Below are 23,687 nucleotides of genomic sequence, written 5' to 3'. Positions count from 1 at the left end.
CTTAACCTTCTCCCAGGCAATTGCCTCGATATGGAGCCTGGCTCTAAAGTCCAATCGCCTCGGATCACCAACTACTGGTTTATCATTGCTCTCTACTTTGATGCCATTGTACATCTACTTTGGGAACTGCCAAAGGAAATATATATTAACATGTTCGCTGCGGGCGTTAACTCTGGTTACCACTGCTACGCTGCGCTAGGAGCAGGCGGTAACTATGGTTTCCATAGAGTCTTTGTTCTGAAATGAGGTCAGTGTGTGGCCAGCACTCGAGCTATCAGAACGCCATATTTCTTTCTTCTCAGGAGGTACTTTTCCCGCATTTTTATGCACTTTGTTTTCACATTAGACTTTTTAATGATTTTTTTTAAAGTTTTTGTAGTAGTAAGTGATTGTGCAACACAATGGATCTTTCCCCGGGACCAAGTGGTGTACAACAACCAAGCTCTAGGCGTATTTGTAAACAATAAATGACTTTTGGGTGGGTTAGTTAGGATGTATGAGTATATGCAAATTTGTATCAATGTTTTATTTCAGTAAACTTATTTCTTCTTTTTTCTTACATTTTTATAAACTTATGTACTACAGCATTTTGTATAAACTACAATCACTTCAAGTAAACATTTAAATATATTTTGTTATAATTACTCACCACATATTTGTAAATAATAACTGAGTGAGTTAGCGGAGATGTATATCAACTTTTTCATACTTTTATAAACTTTTACATTCATTTTGGTTTACACATTTACGTTTAAATATTGTTTATGTTTTTCTAAATGAATAAAATACAGTGCACTTAGCTACAATGAATTCATTTTGAATATTCCCACTGCCATGAAATGGTGCTCCCTATTGCGAGCGGTAACTAGAGTTACTGCATTCCCAAAATTGTAGAGAGTGATAATTTTTGTGACTAATGAGTAATTTTCATATATTTCTATCATATCTCATCCAAAAGTAAGTAAAAATATATTTTTAAAATTTCAGCATAAAAAAAAAATACGGAACTCTATGTAGGGATTTTTATCAGTGAATGTGTTAATAGTATTGTTGTCTTTGTTCATTGACATTGAATTAGTCATTTTTCATCACAGTTCCTTTTAACTTCTCCTGCTGTTGAAAAGGATTATTAGAACTACAGGGTGTCCAGCAACCGGAAAGTGCAGGAATTGTACTTAAATTTACTATTTATGGGAAAAATGCGGGATATGTACAGGTATTTTAAGGAAAATACGTAAAAAGTGAAACATAAACAAAGCACATACCTACTACTGCTACGTTTAAATAAATAAGATTTTTATCTGCTACTCCATGTTATGGCGATTTGACTTGTTATGTCTATTATGAGCTATTGATGTGATAAATGAATAGATATTCTTGTTTCTGCATATATTGTATATTTAAAACGCTATCGTGTGTGTGTGTGTGTGTGTGTGTGTGTGTGTGTGTGTGTGTGTGTGTGTGTGTGTGTGTGTGTGTGTGTGTATAACTGGTAAGAGTTGTAGGAAATGCTTTGTTGTAGTAGAATAATCATGAATAGTTATAAATTTTACAAGTTGTTCCTTTCCACTTATAAGACAATAGAATATGTACCATATTAGGAACAGTCATTGTTTTTAGTTCTCTAAAACTTTGAATACAGGTTTCTCTTTTTGAAACATTTTTCATAACACATAATGCCTTTTTTTACCATTTCAATACTCAGTAACAAGTGGCAGGTCTGTGGGGTGCGGAGTAGTCTATTGTGGAACTTCCCCACCACCAAATGTGAATTGAGGAGTGTTATTCATTTCCTGCGAGCGGGAGGGAATAGTGCAGCAGAAACCCATGAGAGCATGTGCTGTGTTTATGGAGAAAGCATAAGTGATGTTGTTGTGCATGATGGTGTCAAAAGTTTTAAGATGAAAACGTCCTCTGCAGCTTTCGTCAGTCGTATCGCCCAGTCAACCCTTTAAGCTCTTTTCTGAAAAGTAAAAATTCAATTAAACGTTATAGTACTACAAAACCCAAAACTCAGTGCCATTTATTTCATCTTTTACAGAGGAACATTATTCCTTGTATCAACAGTGGTCAAATGTCTTCCATCTTTCTCTTTTTAATGAAAGGATCAGTAGTCAGTCCCTTGAAAGACCAATCCTTGTACACCAGCAGTCCAGACGTCTCAAGGGCACACTATTCATGAGATTTGTAGTCATCCATCGTCCAGTACACATAACCAGATTTTCCATATTATCTGCAAATCTTGCACAAATACTTTTCAATTGAGAGGTACTGTAGATCATCCAGTACAACATTCCACAACAGAGGAAACAGAAGTCCTCTCCGCAGGTTCCGAGTGGTCCTGGCCGTAGGACTCACAATGTGAAGGAGGTATTGCCATACCAGGTTTGAAACAGGATCTCTACCCAGTCACAAAAGTTAGTCATCCAACCTTTAAGCTTCGGGTGTCTAATAGCATACGAGTGTTAACTCTTAATACTCAGTCACTTCAATTCTTCGTACCAGTTCATGAACATGACTCACAGAGAATATATTTAATGTGTCGAGGATGTGTCAGCCAGGCTCCCCTCCAGGAATACCTCAACAAGATCTCCATATTTTCAGGAGAATGGATAGAATGCTCTAAGATCATTAAAGATTACCAGGCTTAGGAACAAAAACCACTCTAGACAACCTCCAGGACATAGGAATACAGGGTTTGTCCGGAAAGTAATAGGACTGAGTCGATTAAAAAAAATGTATTGAGCAAATCGTTACAACTCTTTAAAAACTTTCAAAATAGGCTCCTTTTGCGTCGATGCAGCGTTGCCAGCACGATTTCCAAGCATTGAACGCGTCACAGAAGGCATTCTCCGGAATAGCCTTGAGAGCCGCGGTGCAAGCTGCTTGGATCCCCTCTGTCGTCTCAAAAAGCTTGCCTTTTCAGGTGAGGAAACAAAAAAAGTCTGGGGGGGCCACATCTGGGCTGTAGGGCGGTTGTGGAAGAGTTGGGATGCCGGCCTTGGTCAGGTAGCTGTTCACAAGTAAGGCGGTGTGAGCCGTAATTTCTGGTCGCCTGTGAGCACTTTTGGGACCATCTTCGCACACACTTTGCGCATGTTCAAATGCTCCGTCACAATATCATGAACCACAGATTTCGGTAAATGTAACATCTGGGCAATTAAACGAATACTTAGTCGACGATCTGAGTTCAAAACTTTGCGCACATGAGTTACATTGTCGGTGTTTGTCGAAGTCGAAGGTCTTCCAGCACGGTCTTCATCAGCGACCTCTTCCCGGCCCTCCAAAAAGACCTGGTGCCACCGAAACACACCACTTCTTGCTAAAGCAACATCTGGGTAAGCCTGCTTGATTATATCAAATGTCTCTGTCGCAGATTTGCCGAGTTTCACACTGAATCTAATCGTGTACCTCTTCTCTAACGAACGCTGCATTTTCGGCTTGCACCACTCACAGAAACACGTCACGTGAAAATGCCTGTCCTGATTCCTCAGGTGCTCGGAGAGAACTGACCAGCCGCTTGTTCGTTATGTAGGAACGCCCTCTACCGAATCCAGTCGGTGCGTGCACGCTCCTAAGTACAGTCTCGGCGAAAGAAAATCAGTCCTATTACTTTCCGGACAAACCCTGTATATCCGATGACCATGTTAACCTTGAACATTTTACATACCAACAGGAGAAGGATCTCAGTCCGTTTCTGTAAACAAATAGACCTTACATCATTTGCAGCTGGAGGCTTAAGAGGACCCAAGCTTGTTAACTTTATCCTGGCTGTCTTTTATCCATATCTTTGATGTTACCATTTTTATCTGATCCATATCTCCCAAGATATCTAGTACAGATTAATTGTCAGTATACAAGAATTTAATATGTATGTTTACATTTTAATATTTTTAATGCAGGAAGGGGCAGTTTAAAATGTTTTCAAACAGAAAATATAACTCAGAGAATATAATACAATTCTTACAATTGAGCTATTTCTCTGTACCTCTGCAGATCCCTTTGACATAGAATGATATTATTGTATTACCTTTTGTGTTATCGGGCAAAGCCCAAAGCCTTAAGAATAGCAGATATTACATTGGTAATGATTTTTTCAATCAAACTTTGCTTAAAAAACTATTGATTCCTTTTTAGATTCGAAATCAATATTCAAAAATCCGGGACTGTACCATCACTACCTCTCAGCATGCATTTTTATTCATTGCGCACCTGTTCTCCAGTATTTGTTCGATCAATTTCAGCAACACAGATTTATTTTGTACTTTTAAATGAGTGGAGCATTAGGCCTTACAATACATGAAATTATCAAGTGCATAATGTAGTGTAACTAAATAAACAATACACTCAGGGTTTAAATGTATCAGTACAATAGTTAAGCCACTGAAACTAGCTGACATTGAATTACTTATAGTGTGTATAAAGGCAACGTATAATCAGTACATTCATAAAAAATGCTTTTTACAGTAATGCAATTTACAAAGTTATGAATAGTTACAATAAAAATTATATCGCTTTTAATTTTATGTGGAAGCGTTAATCATAAATTATTAGAAAGGTTAATTGTTGTAGGTTTTTTTGGGTCCCTTTGTAAATTTGATAAAAAATCTTTATTTAGTATATATATAAAGTGTTGTATATCATTTTTCTTGTAAGGAATCAGAGAATCTGCATAATTTTACAATAAAAATAAAAATGTATTTTTTTGCATCATATAATATTGTATTTAGCATTTGACATGTGAAAAAACATATTACATAAAAGTATCCGGATTATAATACTATATAGGATATTTAAAATATCTGAAATAGCCAAATGTATAAAATTTAGTTCTGGACACAAAAATATATAGTGGTATAGAGTTCAGAAATAAAAATGAAGATAATTTTTATGTTTACAGAGAAAACAGCAGGGTAGCAAATTTTTGCTCAAGCAAAACAATGATGAAATGAAACCATAACAAAATTAACTCTCATGCAAATTTTGTGTTTTGTACCTCTTTATGAAGTAAGCTGATGTAGAACAGTGATCAGTCAGTTTCTACTTTAAAATTAATGAAATAAAAAAGAAAATGAGATGCAACACTTCTGCTTCAGATTGAACGGTCAGTTATGTCAGATTCTATTAGAATGTCATGAATATCACTTGATATATAAGGATCACCCATTCTGATGAATGATACAATCTACTTTGTATGATAAAATATTGCTCAGTTCAAGTAACATAACTATTTCAACAAACAACAATCTCCGCTACACAGAGGTTAACAACAAAACCACATGTACGAAAACCTCAAAGGTTGTCAACTAGAAACAGGATAAAACATAATCAAAGACCATTCACATTAAAAAAAACTCATAGGCTTTGGATTGATGTATAATTTATAAGTCTTTGACCAGTAATAATGCACTTAGCGGTAAAATACAAATCAACCCCATCGGGGTCGATCAGCGCTTCCGGGCTTAAGGCTCAACAAATTTTTCTTGTACTTTGGTAGTTATAGTATTGAAACAAACAAGTACAATTGTAAATTCCAGTAATGAGAGTGTTAGAGCGAGTGGGAAAGATCTAGGAGTGGTCAGATTTCTCCTTCTTCCGCCTATTCTGACCATCATCGTCTGCAGTGAAATTAAGCTTAAACCTTACCACAGGAGATGTGTCATTCTGGACGGCACACAGAACACAAGTACAGTTAAGTATTTACTCAGATCAGTTTTTGCTTGTTTAAGATTATTCTTCTTATTGTTTCTATATCGCTTCCTTGTACCTCTATCCTAAGGGCCAGACCTGTGTAATGATCTTACCAAACTGTATAAGGGGGAGAGTCGGTACAATATAAGTACGTGGTGGTTGTTACTTATAAAAGTGTTTCTCATCGGCGGTTACCAGTGTCAATTAACAGGAGAAAAAGACCGAAATTTTGCCAAATGGAATTCTTAGTTGGTTGGCTGCCACTAACCTTTCATTTAAGACCCTTACAGTTTAAAATGCTGCAAGCTAAAAAAAATTAATCTGAGAAAATAATTGTTGTTTGATATTTTTAACCCTTTCAGTAGGTTCCCGTTTCGACCCCCACCAAAAGCACAGTAGCATGACTGACAATCAATTTCTCTTTTAAGGGAAATTGGCATATTGAAAAAAAAAAAACAATTCGTGTAACATGCGTGTGTTTCAGATCACTCAAGTTACATTTCACCAGTGCAGTAATGCCAACTGCGGACAACTCGCTACTGTGGTCTGTAAACAGTGTAAAAATGCATTCTACTGTACTCCTGATTGTCAGGTGAGAAAATGCATGGCAGTTAACGGGAATCTTCCCAACGTGTGTTAAACCGTTGTTTGTAATAGACTCCAGGACATAAAATGCTGCCAAGAAATGAGCAATGTGTTTTTGGCCAGGCAATGCCTAGAGCCATAGCGTTTCCTTAGAGAAATGTTAAAATTATTTTAGAGTGAGCCCAAGCTTTATACAAAATGCAAAATAAATATGTAAATCTAATTTCATATATGAAGTTTTATAATTTTAGAAATTTATTTAATTACAAAGGTAGTAAACTTACTTAGGGCACAAAGTCAATTCAGTCTTTGAATAATTCAGTTTGAAATGTTGTGTTGCACAATCAAGAGAACTGAAAATCACAAAAGAAAAAAATAATAGGAAAGGTTTATACCGCTTTTTAAAAACTTAGAATTTTATTATTGATTTTCTATGTAAGATTTAAATACAATAAAGGTAGAGTTAATAAATCGTGTATAAACTATATAAAAAGTTTAAAAATGTACAAACAGAAAAAAAATAAAACAATTCAAGTAATAGTTGTAAATCTGCTAGGTGTATGAAGTTATAATCTAACAAAAATAAAGAATATTGTGTTGTAGTTGTGCATGTAAACAAGTGTAATAGCTATTTGTTTGGGCATGAGTATCAGACAATGTAGGAGTTATATTTAGACAAATACTAACTAAACAGACAAAAAATACATTTAGACGGAAGATAATCATGAAAGATGATAGATAACGTTTCCGTGCTCCAAGCACGTTTTAAAAGAACAATATAAAAAGTGAAGATTTCTAGAGTTTTCAAACAAAATAAATGTTGCTGAAAAGGACATGGTGTATTATTTCAGGAGTTGGGAACCAATTAGTGTTGTATAAGTATACACCTAGTTTTTTATAAACTCAGTAGATGAATTTTCCCCAAGATAAAAATTGGTTGTCAGCTGCACTGATTTTTGTGGCGTCCAAATGGGATGGTACAAGAGGGTTGATAAAAATAACAAACAATATAGAAAAAAAGTTACATCAGTGTCAGCCAATCATTTGGAGATTGATTTTTGGCCTGAAAAGACTATCTCTTTATATCATTGGCTGACAGTGATATAACTAGTCGATGGATCCTTTATAATAGATCTGTGAAACATTTATTTTTGGGGTGTATGTGATGAAAGTATACCAGTGTACTATTGTATGGTTCGACAGTAATTTCAGCTAAATTATTCTTTTCATTTATAAAAATAATATATCTAAGCTAAAAAGTTTGCAAAATGATTTTATTTTCCGACGACACACTTATTTTCCTGAAGGGAATGACCTGGCAAGAAGTAGGCCTATCAGTAAAAGCTTTACACTATCTCAAGTTGGTAAAGAAATGGGTGGATCTAAATATCCTTTTTGGAAATATTACAAAAAAGGAAATCTATCGCTACTTCTACCAAGAATACAATGCTAAAAAAGTAAATTCATGTTTATTTCTGTATGCATGTAAAAGTATTGAAAAAGTTGATTCAACAAATATTTATTTATGTGTATTTTTTTTATTGTAGGTTAAAAGTCAGGTCATGTTGAATATGTTAAAAATATGGCTAGTAAATTTGTATTTGCTTTCAAATAAATCAATGGGATTTTATCAAATAAAGAAGTTAAATTAGCTTACTTTACTCGTACTCGTCTTTTGGAATTGTGGCATGGGGAAGTATATTTAGAACTGTATTCAAGCAATTGAATGTTGCTCAAAGATACATTTTGGAGATGGGATTTGAAAATGCAGACGATACCTGACTGATGCTCTTTTTGAAGAAACCCGTACTTACTGTTAGACATCTTTCTCATAAAATGTATTATCCAATATGTACAAAAATTACAACAACACTTGTCACAAAATTCTTTATTCTCATAATAAGAGGTACTGTTCTGGAATTTTAAATTACCACCTTAAGATTAAATACCCCTTTTCTACAACCAACTCATATTATTTATCAGAAATAAAGTAAGTAAGGGCTATCCAGAAAGTAGATTACATTTTGCTCTGTAACTGCTAGGGCCGGGACTATCTCGGCCATTTTGATGTCAGAGCATTCTCCATTCAGTGGTTATACACTCGTGCTAGTGACAGGTTACCGTCCCTCCTTGTTGTTTTACAAGAGCTGTTAAAAATGTGTGACGCAATTAAAAGTCCCATGAGTTGTGTGGTGCAGTCGGTAAAACTGTTTTTGTAAGCTAAGCACAATAAACCAATTAAGATTTATCACCAACAGATAAACAGGATATTTTGTTTTTATAATTAAATGTAGAATAGAGAGTATGTGGGTTTTTTTTATCATGAGGGAAAGAGACGAATTGTCTCCACACTTAGTCCTCAAAGGACATTTGTGCCTCCTTAACTTATATTTGTGTCCTCAGAATCTGAGACTTTTACAGAAGCTGATCAGATTTCAGGGCTCCTGTTCTCTAATGTCCTTGGGGCTGAGGAGATATGCCCCCAGGAATCTTTTCAGAATATTGGATATGGCAGGACAGTTCAGCTAAATATGCTCCGCTGATTCCTCCTCTTCTCCGCAGAGTTTGCATTCATCAGTCTGGCTAAGGCCTACCTTCATAAGATGTTTCGTAAGGGAGCCATGTCCTGTCAACAACCTTAATATCATTCTTATATCCTCCTTACTCTGATCAAGGTGAGATACCCACCCTTTAGCATAAGGAGAGATAAACATTTTAGATTGTCTTAATCCTGAGGCCCTACTCCAATTAAAGTTTCTTATCCTCTTTTCCCAATCTTTTACAAAAGCTTTGCTGTTGGAGAAAGCTATCCCGCAACCTCTGGCTCTGGCCCCATTGTAATGGACTCTGTTCCCTTTTTGGTGAGGATATCTGCTTTTTAATTTCCATGACCCGGAACCCAACCGAGTGTTACTCTGTTATTCTTAGCCAACTCTGCCAAATAATTCTTGTATTCCCAGACTGTTCAGGTATCAATTAAACAAACAGGTATCAAGTGCCATTAGTGCAGTGTAGCTGTTGCACATTTTTGCTCCTTTTGTCCTCATTTGTACAAGTTTTCTGGCGCATGATTCTATTGCCATGACTTCCTCTTGGAAGACCATGGCATGTTTCCAGGGGCACTGCTAGGTTAACTCCTGGTACATATATTCCAAATCCCGCCCTAGAGTCAAGGCGCGAACCATCTGTGGAAAACCTCAGGACTTCTTTTGTAGGGGTTCCTCCTTTTTAATCCATTTCTACCTTTTTTCTATAGATATTGTGTATGGTTTTTCAAAGGAGCATTTCTTAACCATTGCTTCTGACAGATTGGTTAGCATTTCAGCCTCAGGAAATTCCTGTATTATTTTCTTGTGACCTTCTGAGGAGGTAATATTTATTACGTTTTTACCTAGAAACTTTTTGCACTTAGAGCAGCTGTCCTCATCACTTCCTGCCTCAGAGGAGTGTATACCAGGACCGCTTCAATTGCCAGGGTTGGGCAGGAGCTCAACGATCCTGTAATGATTACACAAGCTAGCCTTTGAAGACTCTGTATCCTCTTGGCAGCTCTTTTTTTGTTCTACTTTTGCCCACCACACTAAAGCAGCATATGCGATCATCAGTTCTATTATAGTTTCATAAATCAAATAAATCATTTTGGATTTCAAACTCCATTTAAATCCAGAGTCTTTTGCAGGCCCCAAGGGCCATTGTAGCTTTAGATATTGTGTTCTCAATATGTGAGTTCTGTCAGCCTCTCATCCAGGACTATACCCAGGTATTTGACTTCTATTGATTGTTTTATTCTGATTCTTTCCAAGACAGGTTGTACAAGCTGGCACTTTTTTTCTGGTAAAGGTTATCATTTTTTTTTATGGGTTAATCCGAAGACCTTTCCTATAATACAAGTTGCTTATGAAATTTAATTCTTCTTGAATTAGGCGTTCCAGCATGCCTTTCTTTTTCCCTTTGACCATAAACACTAGATCGTCAGCATATAATAGTAGCTTATTCCTCTCATCTCTGTTTAGTTAGAAGGTCATCAACCACCATCGCCCACAGGAGGTTAGACAGAACCCCTGCCTGGGGGCCGCCGTTTCAGACCGTGCGGTGACTGATTTGTCTGCTTTTATTTCTTTAATTTGTTTGCTTTTTAGGAGGGCTACTGTCCACATGACCGCACCCTAGGAAACTCTAAATTGTTCCATAGCTGCCTCCATGGATTGATATGCTACTCGATCAAAAGCTCCTTCAATGTCCATAAAGATGCTGACTAGGGCTTCCTTTTCATTGAAGGTGTTCTCCACCGCTTCCACTAAGCTGTGGAGAGCAGTGGTAGTTAATTTACCTTCTACATACGCATGTTGAGATAGACTGAGTGGATGTACTAGTAAGGTTTTATCATTTTAAGATTATTTTTTCCATAATTTTCACCAAGAAGGAGGTTAGACTTATAGGTCCGTACGAGTTGGGTTGAGTCGGATCCCTATCTTTTTTCCGCACAAACACCACAAGTGCCGTCCTCCAGTTCTTTGGAATAAATCCTAGGGCATAGCTGCTTATAAACAGTATAATAAGACTATTTAATAAGATGTTCAACCCTTCTTGAAGAAGGGCTGGGGAAAAACTCCACCCGCCCCAGGAGATTTTAATGGCTTAAAGGATCTTATTGCCCATTTAATTCTTTCATGTATGAATATTCTTTTAGATTGCTGTCTGGACTTGACTACTTCCCGACTAGATCTCTCCTCAACTAAAGAATAAGTATCCTCATTTCGAGTCAAGTGACTTCCGGAAAGTGTGTTTCCAAGAGCTGCTCTAAAGTTTCCTTCCTGTTCTCTGTAAGGTCACAATTGGCCTTTAATAAGGACCCCCACTGGGTTACATTGATCAGATTGGAGAGTTTATGAAGCCTGGCAGCCTCTGGTAGACTATTTATGTTTTTGCAAAAATGTCTCTAGGTTCTTCTTTTATTTTTTCTAATTTCTTTTTTATATTCATTTAGGGTATGAAGATAAGGGATCCAGTCGTCTGTCCTTTTTGTCCATTTTAATAATTTCCGAGTTTTGTTTCTAACCTCCCACTCCACCAAGGCACGTCTTTCTTTAGCCTGTTTTGTCTTAGAGGACAGTTTTTCTCATAGGCCTTTGTAATAGCTTATTCAACTAGTTGAGCAGACCTTTCTAAATCAAGTTCATTTTTCTGGTAGGGTTCTACTTCCTCCAACTCTTTGGCTAGGACACTCGGTATCCCCTGCAGTTGGTGTAGTTAGGAACCCTGTGGGTCACGTTTACCTCACTTTCCCCCTCTTATGTCAAACCTAATGGGGCAGTGGTCCAAAAGTGAGGCCTCCTGTGAAATGTGACAGCTAACTATGTTTAAATATTTGAGTCCTTTGAATAAGGTTATATCCAGAACTTCTTATCTAGTTCTTGTAATAAACGTGGGATTAGTCCCTCTATTACATTTATGTGAAATTTACGTAGTTGATGAAGTTTTATGAGAAATAATTGTGGAAAATATTGTGTAACATGCTCATGACATCTGAGATTAAAAATAAATCTAATACAGTAGTTCTGAGCATGCTGGAGTCTGTCCGATTGCTCAAAGGTCATGTTATTCATCACGACGTCACAGTAGTCAAAATATGGTAGTACGTCTTAATGATCATCACCATAACATTGAATGGCAGGTACAAGGCAAACCGCTTTAAACCGTGGATGCCAGCAAAGGCTCTTATGCACATTATCATAACTTGGTCAGTCCATTTGACATTTGTGTTCATAGTAAGTCCGGGATTTTTCAGTTTTTTTTTGGTAATTTAGTTCACAACTGTTTAGTTTAAGTTTCAGTGCGGTATTAAGATTAATTCAATTTATCATTATAGAGTTACCACATATCATTGCTTGCGTTTTGTTTTCATTTAGTTTCAGTCCTTGTTGTATTGCCCAAAAGTTAATGGCTTCAGTATCCAAGTTTAGCAGTGACACAAAAGTGGTAGTTCATTTGGTAAACAGTGAACGTATGTTTGTAAATCGTTGGCATAAAGATAACAATTTGAATGTGTTATAATTGAAGTGACATTGTTTATATAAAGTGAGAATAAGAGAGGCCTAAGTACAGAGCCTTGTGGGATCCCCTGTGTAACAGGTTTCCAGTCAGACAATTTATTCCCCTCCTTCACACATTGCTGACGTCTAATAAGGTAAGACATGACCCAATTAACACAACCATCGTAGAAACCATACTTCTTTAATTTGATTAGGAAGAGAGGGTGGTATACGTAATCAAAGGCCTGAGAGAAGTCAAATAATATCAAAATTATCACTAGTCTCTTGTTTATTGCCAATTGGATATCATCGGTAGTCTTCAATAAGGCTGTAATGGAACTGGATTAGATCTCAACCAGTCGTGTCAACCTTGGTAGCCTTGTCAGTTCTGGTGGGAGCCATTGTTGTTGTTTTTGAGCAGCCGGAGTCAAATGACAAAGATAAGGGGCTTACAAGCTTCTTATCAGTACCGCCAGATAATAAGACAGGCTCACCTTTGGACCCGGACCTCAACTGCAGTGGTAACTGCATGTATTTTAACCACTACACTCCTTATCTATTGATTTGAAGGACTTTCTGCAAAAGTAACGGATTAAATTCTGTGTAAGTGTACACCGGAAATACTTTAACAATGACATAAATCCTGGTGAACGAAAGTGAAAATACGGAGCCGACGTGTACACTCGTTATCGATAATCCCCCTCTGTCAATTTATTCAATTATGATTTTTTTTATAGCTTAACTTTAAAAAAATCACCTTTACTTATAATGTTTTCTCCGTAAACAGAGCAAATTCTCAGATGGATTTCTGCTGCACTATTCCCTTCTGCATGTAGAAAACGAATAACATACCTCCTAATGTACGTTTATGCGACTGCAGTTCAGCGCAAACTAGCTACTTGAACTCAGCATTGACAAATAAATGTTCTAATGGGAAAGCTGCACCAATGACTACTGTGCAGACCGAAGACCTGCCACATGTCTGGACGTCATGGCATGAGATCGGAGGTTGAAAACAAACGGCCTTCGTACATGCCAAAAAAAAATATAGTGCCAGATTCTCTGAGTAAGAGATGTAATAGACGACAATTCTCTCTTATTTGCATGGACTAGTGAGCGCATATGGTGAGAACTCTGTTATAAAAACGTTAAATTTAATGTGTCACAACTCAACTCCCAGTGTCACTTGTTGTTCTCTGCTCAAAACTCTATGACCTGGGAGCTAACTCACCTGACAATTAGAGACACCTACAATTAGCACATTCAATCCAAAAATCAGTATTATAACAATACAATAGACAATTTTTTTTCTTTTCTTTCCTTTCCTGAGGGAAGAGGACAGTTTGTCCCCGCGCTTAGTCCTAAAAAGGACCTTTGCACTTCCCTTACTTTAATTTTGTGCCCTCAAAGACCGAGGATTTTGCAAAAACCAATCAGATTTAAGGGCTCCTGTTCTCTGATGTCCTTGGGGCTGAGGAGATATGCTCCCAAGTATCTTTTCCGAGTCTCTACGATGGCAGGACAATCTAACCAAATGTGTCCCGCTGACTCCTCCTCCTCTCCACAGAGTCAACATTCGCTACTCTAAGGCCTACCTTCATAAGGTGCTTCCTCAGAGAGCCATGTCCTGTCAACATTCCTAATATCAGTCTTATATCCTCCTTATTCTGGTCTAGGAGAGCTGTCCACCCTTTAGCGTAAGGAGAGATAAACAATTTGGATGGTCTTAAACCTGAGGTTCTACTCCAATTCTTGTGTCTTGTCCTTTTTTCCCAATCTTTGACCAGAGCTTTGATGTTGGAGAAGGCTATCCCACAACCTGGCCCAGGCCCCACCAATGTGGATTCTGCTCCCTTTTTGGCGAGGATGTCCGCTTTTTCATTCCCATGAATACCTTCATGACCCGGTACCCAACCGAGTGTTACTCTGTTATTCGTTGCCAGCTCTGCTAGAGCATTCCTGCATTCCCAGACCGCTTTCGAATCAAACAAACAGGTATCCAGTGCCTTCAGTGCAGCCTGACTATCAGAAAGTATTAGGTATGATAATCCTTTTGTCCTCAATTGTGTGAGTCTTCTGGAACATGAGTCTATTGCCATGACCTCCACCTGAAAAACCGTGGCATGTCTTCCTAAGGACACAGCCATGTCGACTCCAGATCCATGTATCCTGCCCTAGAGTCTAGGAGTAAACCATCAGTGAAAAACTTCAGGACTCCTTTTGTAGGGTACCCTACAATAGACAATAGACAACTCTTTATTTGACATATTCATAGAGAACAGCCATGCATCGATATTAGATAAGGTTCAGTCTCAATTTATACGTTGAATGAGGTATTCAGGAATTCTCCCTCCAAGTACAACGGTCGATCCAGAAGCCATGTTGTCAGCTGTTTCTTGAGGCGCTTTGGATGTTCCCTCCTTAGGTGCTCTGGCAGGTTATTGAAAAAGAGGGCATCTTTGTACACAACAAGTGATACAATAATTTTTAAACAAATCACTGTTATTTGTTATTGAATTACTCGCTCTTGCACATTTAATCAGTAGACGTAATTAGGTTAAAACAGAATAACAGTGAAATTTCACACTTCATCAGTGTCAACGGCACCAAACAAGCATATGCCATCTCATCTACCTAAAAAATATATTATTTTTATAAAAACCCAAGTAAACCATTTATAGTTGCTACAAACAAACAACTCATTTCCAACTCATTACAACTACAAGCAATAATGCGACCATTCAATGGGATGTGTGTAGAAACCTGCGTGCGTTTGATAGACAAGGAACTTTTTATACTGGTACCTGTAAAATAAACTTCTATACTGTACTTGTAGAACAAAAACATGATGTATAGTTTATTTGCAATATTCAAAATTCCTAAATGACCGCTACTTTGGTTTGGTCCAAATTTCATTAGTTTCTTTTAAAATCCTTTTGAACACCTAGAAAACTAATAATGATTTTACTTGCACTAATTAAAGTGGTTCATATTCAATACATGAAATACTTTCTTAACAGCATTCGGGTAGGAATAACATGATCACATGCCTGAAACAACATCTGACATGTAGTGTGTGTGGTTTCTGTGCTGGGTAAGCACAACAGTCAGTAAACTCAATAGGGCTGCTGTTGTATTCTGTAAAAAAAGAACACAGGAACTTGTTTTACCAGATCTATATTTGTTTCCACAAATATTCAATTATTTATTATTTACATTCTTCTTCTTCTTCTATTGGGCGGCCTATAGCCATGCACTTAAGCCTCAAGGGTCTTTTGCGCACCCCGGAAGCACCTTATAAGGCCTACCAGTCTTACTCGTATATCGCAGACAAAGATTCTCACGAAAACATTCCAAAATGGCTACGACCTCCACCTGAAAAACTGTAGGACCCATTGGGACCACCAGCTAAAGGGTTTGTCAAAGGAAAATTTTTGTGGCATCTGATCAGAGATCATGTGCAGAACATCCCCCTGAATCAGGATGCTAATTCTACAGTGCCAACCGGTGCAGCCCGACCAGAGTCCCGCTTGCTGAAGACAGTAGGCACTCCTCCTTGCTATAGCCTGAATGACAATATCCAGGGGGGTGAGGTTGAGGCAACAATCTAGAGCTGCACCCGGCACACTAGGAAAAGCTCCAGTGATAGCAAGGCAAGTCATCCTTTGGATGCCAGCCAGATTAGCTACTGCCATCTTGGTCTCTGTTTTTGGCCACCAGACAACAGCCTCATACATTAATGTAGGTCTGTCTACGGAAACATAAAGCCAATACAAAAGCCTCAGCTTAAGTCCCCAAGATCCACGTATCACATGTCTGCATCGAATTAAAGACCATTTCCTCCTGGGGATAACACTTTCTAGATGAGGTCCCCAGTTTAGGATCCTATCTAGGATCATGCCCATGTACTAAACCTCGAGCTTCAACTCAATGGAAGAGACACCACTACTGCTCAGAGATGAGCAGGTCGTCCACAACTAGATTCCACAGGAGAGGAGAAAGGATGCTGCCCTGGGAGACAGCCCCTTTTAGTCCTTGCATTGACATTTGCTCTCATAAGAGTGGTAACAACCACCCTGTCTGTGAGTAACGCCCTTAACCATTCACATATTTTACAACGTAACTCTGTGGTATCAAGCAGCAGTCAGACGATAATATTTCTACAATAAACTTCACCAAGAAATACGGCAAAACTAAATGAACTCATACTACAGACTTCACAAGGGCTGATCACGAGAAGAGCAAAATTTTATTTTATTCACTATCCCTAAGTGCGGAGTTTTCAACGGTGCTGTCACCTGGTACTGCCGGGTTTATTTGCTGCGCACAGAACCGCTCCACAGTTAGCATACAAGTAGCGTGTTTCTGACCCACCATGATTGACTTCAATAACATCTTATTTACAAACTACCACCAGAATCTCCTAATTCGTGGAAGTCGTGATCGTTTTTAATATATTGAATCCATATCCCGATTACCATGATTCTGGTTTGGTTCTTAGAAAAGTTACAAACTCCTGAGCGCCTAACTTAAGCAACAAATCTGGAAAAATCTAAAAATGATATAAAATCCTTGTCATTGTTACGAATATCAAATCAAATCAAATCAAAAATGTCTTTATTACGTGAACATTAAGTACAGTAATTTGTCAAAATATAATACATAATGCAAAGTTAGATAATTACAGTTTAATAGTGTCATCATTGTGAGTTTAGGAGGTTTATGCTTCAATTTATAAAATCACGTGGTTCCAGTGTTAGCAGATTCCAGGAACTCTTCAATGGTGTATACAGGTCTCTTTCAGCAAAAACTCTCGAAGTAGGTTCTTTAGTCTGTTTCCTGTCAGGCTGCGGAGGTAGTCTGGTAGAAGGTTTTTAAATTTCCGCCAATGTATGAAGGTTTCTTCTCATATAAAGCTGTTCTGTGTTGAGGTAGGGTGAGCCTTGAGGCATGGCGAGTGGGGTAATTATGGAGGTCCATGTGAGTCTGCAGATGTAGTTTATCTACGTGCAAGATGGCTTCATAAATGTAAAGTGCAGGTACTGTAAGTATGCCTAGGGTCTGGTAGGCCTGTCGGCAAGTTTGTAGTGGCTCAAGGTTTGCAAGGGTCCTGACTGCCTTCTTTTGGAGTAACCAGAAACTCTCTTGAGGTTTCCTTGGGAGGTTCCCCAGACTATAAGGCCATACCTAATGTGAGACTATTAGCGCATAGTAGGCTATTTTTGCCGCTTCCAGAGAGCCTACCCATTTAATAACGTTTAACAACGTAGATGCCTGTACTAATTTTATTGCATATGTTGTTTACATGATCTGCCCATGTGAGTCTGCTATCGAGAGTTACTCCCAAAAACTTGATCTGGTTAGCCACTGGTATATTGGGAATGCTTGCTGGTACCTCTTTCTTCCTGCTAAAGTGTACCTGTGTAGTTTTGTCAGTGGTTTATTGCTAAGTCATTTAATTTACTGTAGATTATGGCGCTTTCTAATGATGTGATAGAGTTACTGTACAATTGTTTCAGCTGTGTCATTTCTTAGAAGAAGAGTGGTATCATCTGCGTACATTATGCAGCTCGTACTTTCATTTTGAATTAGAGCTGGAAGTCGTTAGTCAGCAGAATAAACAAAATGGGTCCCAAACACAGATCCCTGTGGGACTCCTCTAGTAATTGGTTGAGGACAAGATCTGAACATGCTAGTGACGCCAGATGTAGTATGCTGAATCTCCACAATTTGGGATCTTCCCTTTGAGATAACTATCAAACCACTTGTTTTCCAGACCTGTTACTACTCCCAAAGCTGCAAGTTTTTTAGAGATGAGGCTGTGTCCTAAGCAATCAAAGGCCTTACTGTAGTCTAGGAATAAGGCAGTGACAAATTGTCCCTCCTCTATGCTGTCAATTATAGATTCGACCAGACTTATGATGGCAGATAAAGTAGATTTTTCCCTTCTGGAAAGCCATGCTGGCAGTCAGTAATTAAGTCCTGTTGTGTAAGATGTGTCATTTAGTCTCTTCAATACTATTTTTTCAATAAATTTTTTGAAAACGTTGATATTAAGGAAATGGGTCTATAGTTTTTTTGGGTCAGTTTTTGGTCCTTTTTTGTGCTGGGGATAGACCTTGGAGACTTTAAGCTTTGTTGGGAATTGGCCCAGGGAAAATGATTTATTTATAATTGATGCAAGAGGATGAATCAATTTCCACTGCGCAATGCTTTACAACTTTTGATGAGTACCACTGTAACCACTCGATGATTTGTTTTTTAGGTTGTGTATTACTTGACTTACTTCTTCCCATGTTTGTGGCGGTCAGATCAAATGGTTGTATTAAAGGGTGGTTTAAGAGGTTTAGGTCCTCTTCTAATCTGCTGTCTCCTGGCTGTTGGTTGTTTTTGCTGTAATGTCACTTCTGCTATCTGAGTAAAGAAAGTGTTTAGTTGTTCAGCTACCTGAAGAGGATTGTCTACCACTACATCGTCAATGTTTAGCTTAGGACACGTTTTGCTAAGTTGTTTGGCATTGGTCTCTGTATGTATTATGTCCCATACAGCTTTGGATTTGTTGTCAGATGTCATTATTTTCTGTGTATTTGCATTTTGTTGCAACATCCTTAGTTTTTCTGTCGTACTTCTTTTTTATGTTTAACCATAGTTTCTTTATCTTGTGCCCTTCCGGTAAATTTCATAGGTGTTTGAGGCTCTTAAGTAGGCAGCTTTTATCTCAGCTGATTCTTGGTCATAGTAGTGAATTGGTTTTACTCTTAGTTTTATTTTTGCTCTTCTTGTGAGGGCAGGAGATGTCAAGGGCAGTTTGCAGCACTCCTTCGAATATGTTATATGCTGTTTCCGCATCTTCAGCATTATAGACAGTATCCCAGTTTTTTATGGAAAGCAGTGACTTGAGCTGGTCAAGGTTTCTCCTTCCCATTTGTCGCCGAAGAGTTTGCGTGTTGTCGTCATTTTTACAAAAGTCCAGGCTACATATTTGGGCGGTATGATCCGATAGTCCAGTTTGTAAAATTGTTGCACTAAGGTCATGTTATGGAATATTAGTGCATATACAGTCAATTGAAGTGCTTGTGTCAACTGTAATGCGAGTTGGTGGCAAAGGGAGCCTTCTTATGTTGTGTGTTGCCAATTCGTTGTCAAACATCAGGCTGTCCGGGTTGTTGGGTTTTAATCTGTCAATGTTTATGTCTCCTGTCAGAATAAACGACCTATTATGTGCTTGACTATTGTCCAGAATGTTTGATAGGATGTCCAAGCTATTTTGAATGTTTACCCCGGGAGGGCGGGTATTACCGCCAAGGAGAAAGAGATGCTTCCCTTTGATTATAATATGTGCCATTGCAGCCTCAAATAGTTTTTCTTCGCAGTGGTTACTCATGTCTATGGCCTCTATATTGTTTATTAAGTTGTCTCTACAATAAAAAGCAACCCCCCCCAGTCTATGTTCTTTTCTGCAGTATTCAGATACGAGAGAGTATCCTAGAAAGTTTTGTGGTTTCAATATCGCTTTGCTTGAGACCGTGTTCTGTTAGAACCAAGAGGCTGGGGCAATACTTCACTTAGTAGATGGTTTTTAGCCGGTTTTATTTTTGTATTGAGACCTCTTATGTTTTGATGACATATTGTCAGGTAGTCATTTTTTATCTGCTGAGTGCTGCCTAAAAAACAGTTTTGTTTTCTGTTGAAGATGACTCTGAGCATTGCGGAAATTTTTATATTACTATTGCAGCTTGACATGTTTGCTTTGCACCAGGATCTGATGTCCAGGTTTCCTGTGGAGATTGGTGGCGGTAGAGGAAGGTGATGATTAGGTGTTGCCAGGGCTATTTCATCTGTCTCCTGTCCCTAGTGTTTCCAAGAGACCTGGTGAGATCTGAAGCAGTGCCTCAGAAGAAGAAGTCATTGGCATCATGTTTCCTAGTGACTGCAGAAATTTTCCTGAGTTTAGTTATAATCTGAAGGTAGAATTGAATATTCATTGCAAAAAACTCATCCAAACTTTGATTTTCGGGCTTCAGTTTTGCATACATAGGTGGCGATTTTGTAAATTGTGTTTTTTCCTTGTCTGACTTACATAAAGCTGAACTTACAGGGAAGATGTGTTCTCTTACTTTAGTCAGTATGGATTCAGTGTTGTTAACGCAGATTTGTCTGGCTTCTGCGGTCAAGTTGTGGTGAGGCCATAGTCCTGGTTGTCAATGTTGGTTCAGTGTTGTTAACGCAGATTTTGTCTGGCTTCTGCGGTCAAGTTGTAGTAAGGCGTGGTCCTGGTTGTCAGTGTTGGTTCAGTGTTGTGTTAACGCAGATTTTGTCTGGCTTCTGCGGTCAAGTTTTGTGGTGAGGCATAGTCCTGGTTGTCAATGTTGGTTCAGTGTTGTTAACGCAGATTTGTCTGGTCTTCTGCGGTCAAGTTGTAGTAAGGCGTAGTCCTGGTTGTCAATGAAGGTTCAGTGTTGTCCGAGGTCAAGTTGTAGTAAGGCGTAATCCTGGTTGTCAATGAAGGTTCAGTGTTGTTTACGCAGATTTGTCTGGCTTTCTGCGGTCCAAGTTTGTGTGTTGTTCAGAAGTGTGATTCACACTTTGAGTGCTAGCTTTGTACTTAGCAGCTTGGAGTGATATACTGAACAGGTTTTTGTTTTTGCAAAGTGTTATCCAGTTGGCTGTTCTTCATGGTCCTGGTCATGTGACCTCTAGCTGAGGAATGTGGACTTTCCTTTCATGTCCAACATGGATGTAATTTTATTATTCCCTGGTTTATTTTAAGTGAGTATTTGAGTCAGAGTCCATAAAGTTGTCAAGGAACGAATTTGTGTAGACTTTAAATTTGTTTTATCAGCTCAGTAAATCTAAACTGGTTTTCCTCTACTTCTTCCTCCGTTTTCGACAAAATTACTTTATAGTTCTGTAACTCTTGTTCTGTTCCTCTTCCCTCGTGAAATTAATTGAGCATTTTCATTTCTGAGAATGAGAATTTCATTATCTGCCCATTTTGTGTGGTTTTAGCTAATTCTGCTTCCAAATATTTTTATTTTTTCCTCTGACTTAGTTTGCAACGTTTGCAGTTGTTTAAGTACAGCATCACTACTTTTCTTTTCTTCATCTGCCTGTGCTAATAACTCTTCTTTTAGTCTTTGTTCCTTAGTGAGCTTTCTGCTTAGGTGGTCATTATTTTCTGAAAGGTCGCGAGTAAAGTCCGTTAGTGCTGACACTTTATCCCCCAGTTCTTCTATTTTTCCTTCCATGTCTTGCTGTAATGAGGATTTAGTTTGATTTGCTTCTCTGAGCTGAGATGTAAGTTTGTCATTTAGCAGTTTGAGGTCAGTAATTTTCCTGACAGATATCTCAGGAATAATTCCTGCAATACCTACTGAACCACAATCGAAATAGAACAAATTTCTGTAGCAACTTCAAAAATGCAATTGAAAAAAACTTGAAAGCAACACCATTTTGTTTCTAATGTCTAGGTAAAACTTCGCCATTATAGTTGTGTTTTCGTAATAGTTCCTTAGTTGACTGTCAGGGTGTGGTAGCAATTAAACAGCACTACTGTGGATTGTAGTAGTTCAAATAAACACTACTAGAGGCCAATGTGTATCATCTTACAGCTGCTAGGCGTCGTGTAGTGAAGCAGTGGCTTGGCACAAGTTAACACGGGGCTGGCAGTTCAACGTAAGTTGGGATCGCTTCGTGTTTGGCAGTTAGGGTTTAAATGACCTATTTGGCCATATTCAATGAGCTTGAACCACACGTGCAATCAGCTAATGGAGGGTTCAACTGCTGTCAAATGATTCTCATGGAAGACGACACTTCCGTGCCAGTGCATCCTGTATTCACTTGTCTCCTACCTTTACTTTCCAATCACATTTTAGTTTTTATTTTACCAACTTTTATTAAATCCCTACTTGGTTTATTTCCAGACTCAAGACTGGTATGGTCAACATTCAAGATCCTGCCATGAGGGGTTTTAAAAATTCCAAATACTTTGGAAATTCTTCATTCGAGATCTGAACTTAATAAATAACTTTTTTACTATACAATTCACAATATTGTAAATAGCCTTTATATAGTTAAGTAAATAGTTCTGATTTTTGTCATGAGATTTTAAAAATTTCAGGGTAGAAGTTACTTAAATTACTAAAATTACTATGGTACCATGTATGTGTTCAGATGTTCAAATTATATTGTGTTAACATTGTTGGTACATAATTCAATTGAGATACTGTGATTGTATTGGCTTCCTTTATGTATTAAGACATAGTTTATAATTTATTACAGTAAAAAATGTTTAGAAAAAAATAGTTCATATTTTTAAGCTAATCATAAGCTTATGTAGTATGAGATAACTGAGATATATATATACATATATTTTGTTTCTTTTTGGTTTGTGCAATACAGGTTACAACTTTTAAGTCTAGTTTGATTAAATATTTAATAGTTAAATTTATCTAGTGTTTTAACTCAGTTATTCATTCCTCTAATTTCAGATTCACATTGTTTTTCTTAGGTCTAGTATAAGAAAAGTGATTTTTTTTTGTAACATGTGTTTTTATAATTGATTCACAATATAATTTTTCCCGAATATAGCCATTTATTATTGCATTATTGTTAATATTTATCTATCCCCACAACCAACATAATCTCCTCTAAGTTTACACCCCATTCCGTAATTCTGTATAGCAGCATGTTTAAGTGAGAGATTTAGCATGAACTCAAATGCTACAAATTAGTATTGAGTTGATAGTTTTTTTTTTTATTATTATTATTATAAAAATTGATTATCAAAATATCTTTTATTACATGTTCATCAAGAACAAAAATTCTGTTAATTTTACAATAAAATGATTGATTGTTTACATAGAGTACCAAATAAGATATTTGTTTGTTTTAAATTAATTAAGAATACCAATAAGAAAATAGCTTCTAGAATGTATTCCTTGACACACGTCCTCTCCTAACAAACTACATGAACTGAAACAAAAAGTAAGGTTATTATCTAATGATGTACAATTTTTGAAAAAATTGAAGAAAATCATTTCCTAAATTTATTAAAATATTGATTCCTATACAGAATTATATCTTGAAATTAAATCTTTATAGTCCGATTTATAACAATGGAATTTTGAACTTCAAGCATTTGAACTCCTCTAGATAGAGATCATTGAAGGTTTGAATACAAAAATAAATGGGAAAAACTCTAAAAGAAGCTCAATACACTTCTGGGGAAAAAAAAACCCAACCACAAAAAGATTGCCTGAAAATAATTCTTCATACAATACGTTAGCTCAAAATTTAACATCATGCACATTTCCAGTTGCAGAGTTATCCATCTTGAATAAAGGTTTAAACTTCAGCATAAACCCTTTTATTGAAAAG

The 23,687-nt window shown here is 37.4% G+C and overlaps 1 protein-coding gene across 5 annotated transcripts in view; it reads left to right on the top strand.

Moving 5' to 3' along the window:
- The window catches only part of LOC124367680, a 50,165-nt gene extending 27,252 nt beyond the window's left edge, over nt 1-22,913 (top strand). The window contains exons 4-5 of one of the 5 annotated variants that reach the window (XR_006922922.1): nt 5,538-5,691; nt 22,232-22,913. Coding sequence is in view for 1 of the 5 variants with exons in the window: in XM_046824699.1 (XP_046680655.1) it covers nt 6,176-6,283; nt 22,232-22,322 (199 nt within the window). In the remaining 4 variants the exon portion in view is untranslated. Of the gene's footprint in view, nt 1-5,537; nt 5,692-6,175; nt 6,284-22,231 lie in introns of those variants that run through there. The other 4 variants (XR_006922921.1, XR_006922923.1, XM_046824699.1 and 1 more) reach the window with 4 other exon arrangements.
- The last annotated feature ends 774 nt before the right edge of the window (nt 22,914-23,687 follow it).

Source organism: Homalodisca vitripennis, chromosome 8, assembly GCF_021130785.1.
Source record: "Homalodisca vitripennis isolate AUS2020 chromosome 8, UT_GWSS_2.1, whole genome shotgun sequence".
NCBI classification, from domain to species: domain Eukaryota; kingdom Metazoa; phylum Arthropoda; class Insecta; order Hemiptera; family Cicadellidae; genus Homalodisca; species Homalodisca vitripennis.
Note: the sequence above shows the minus strand (reverse complement) of the source record. Positions and strands in the feature narration are given on the sequence as shown.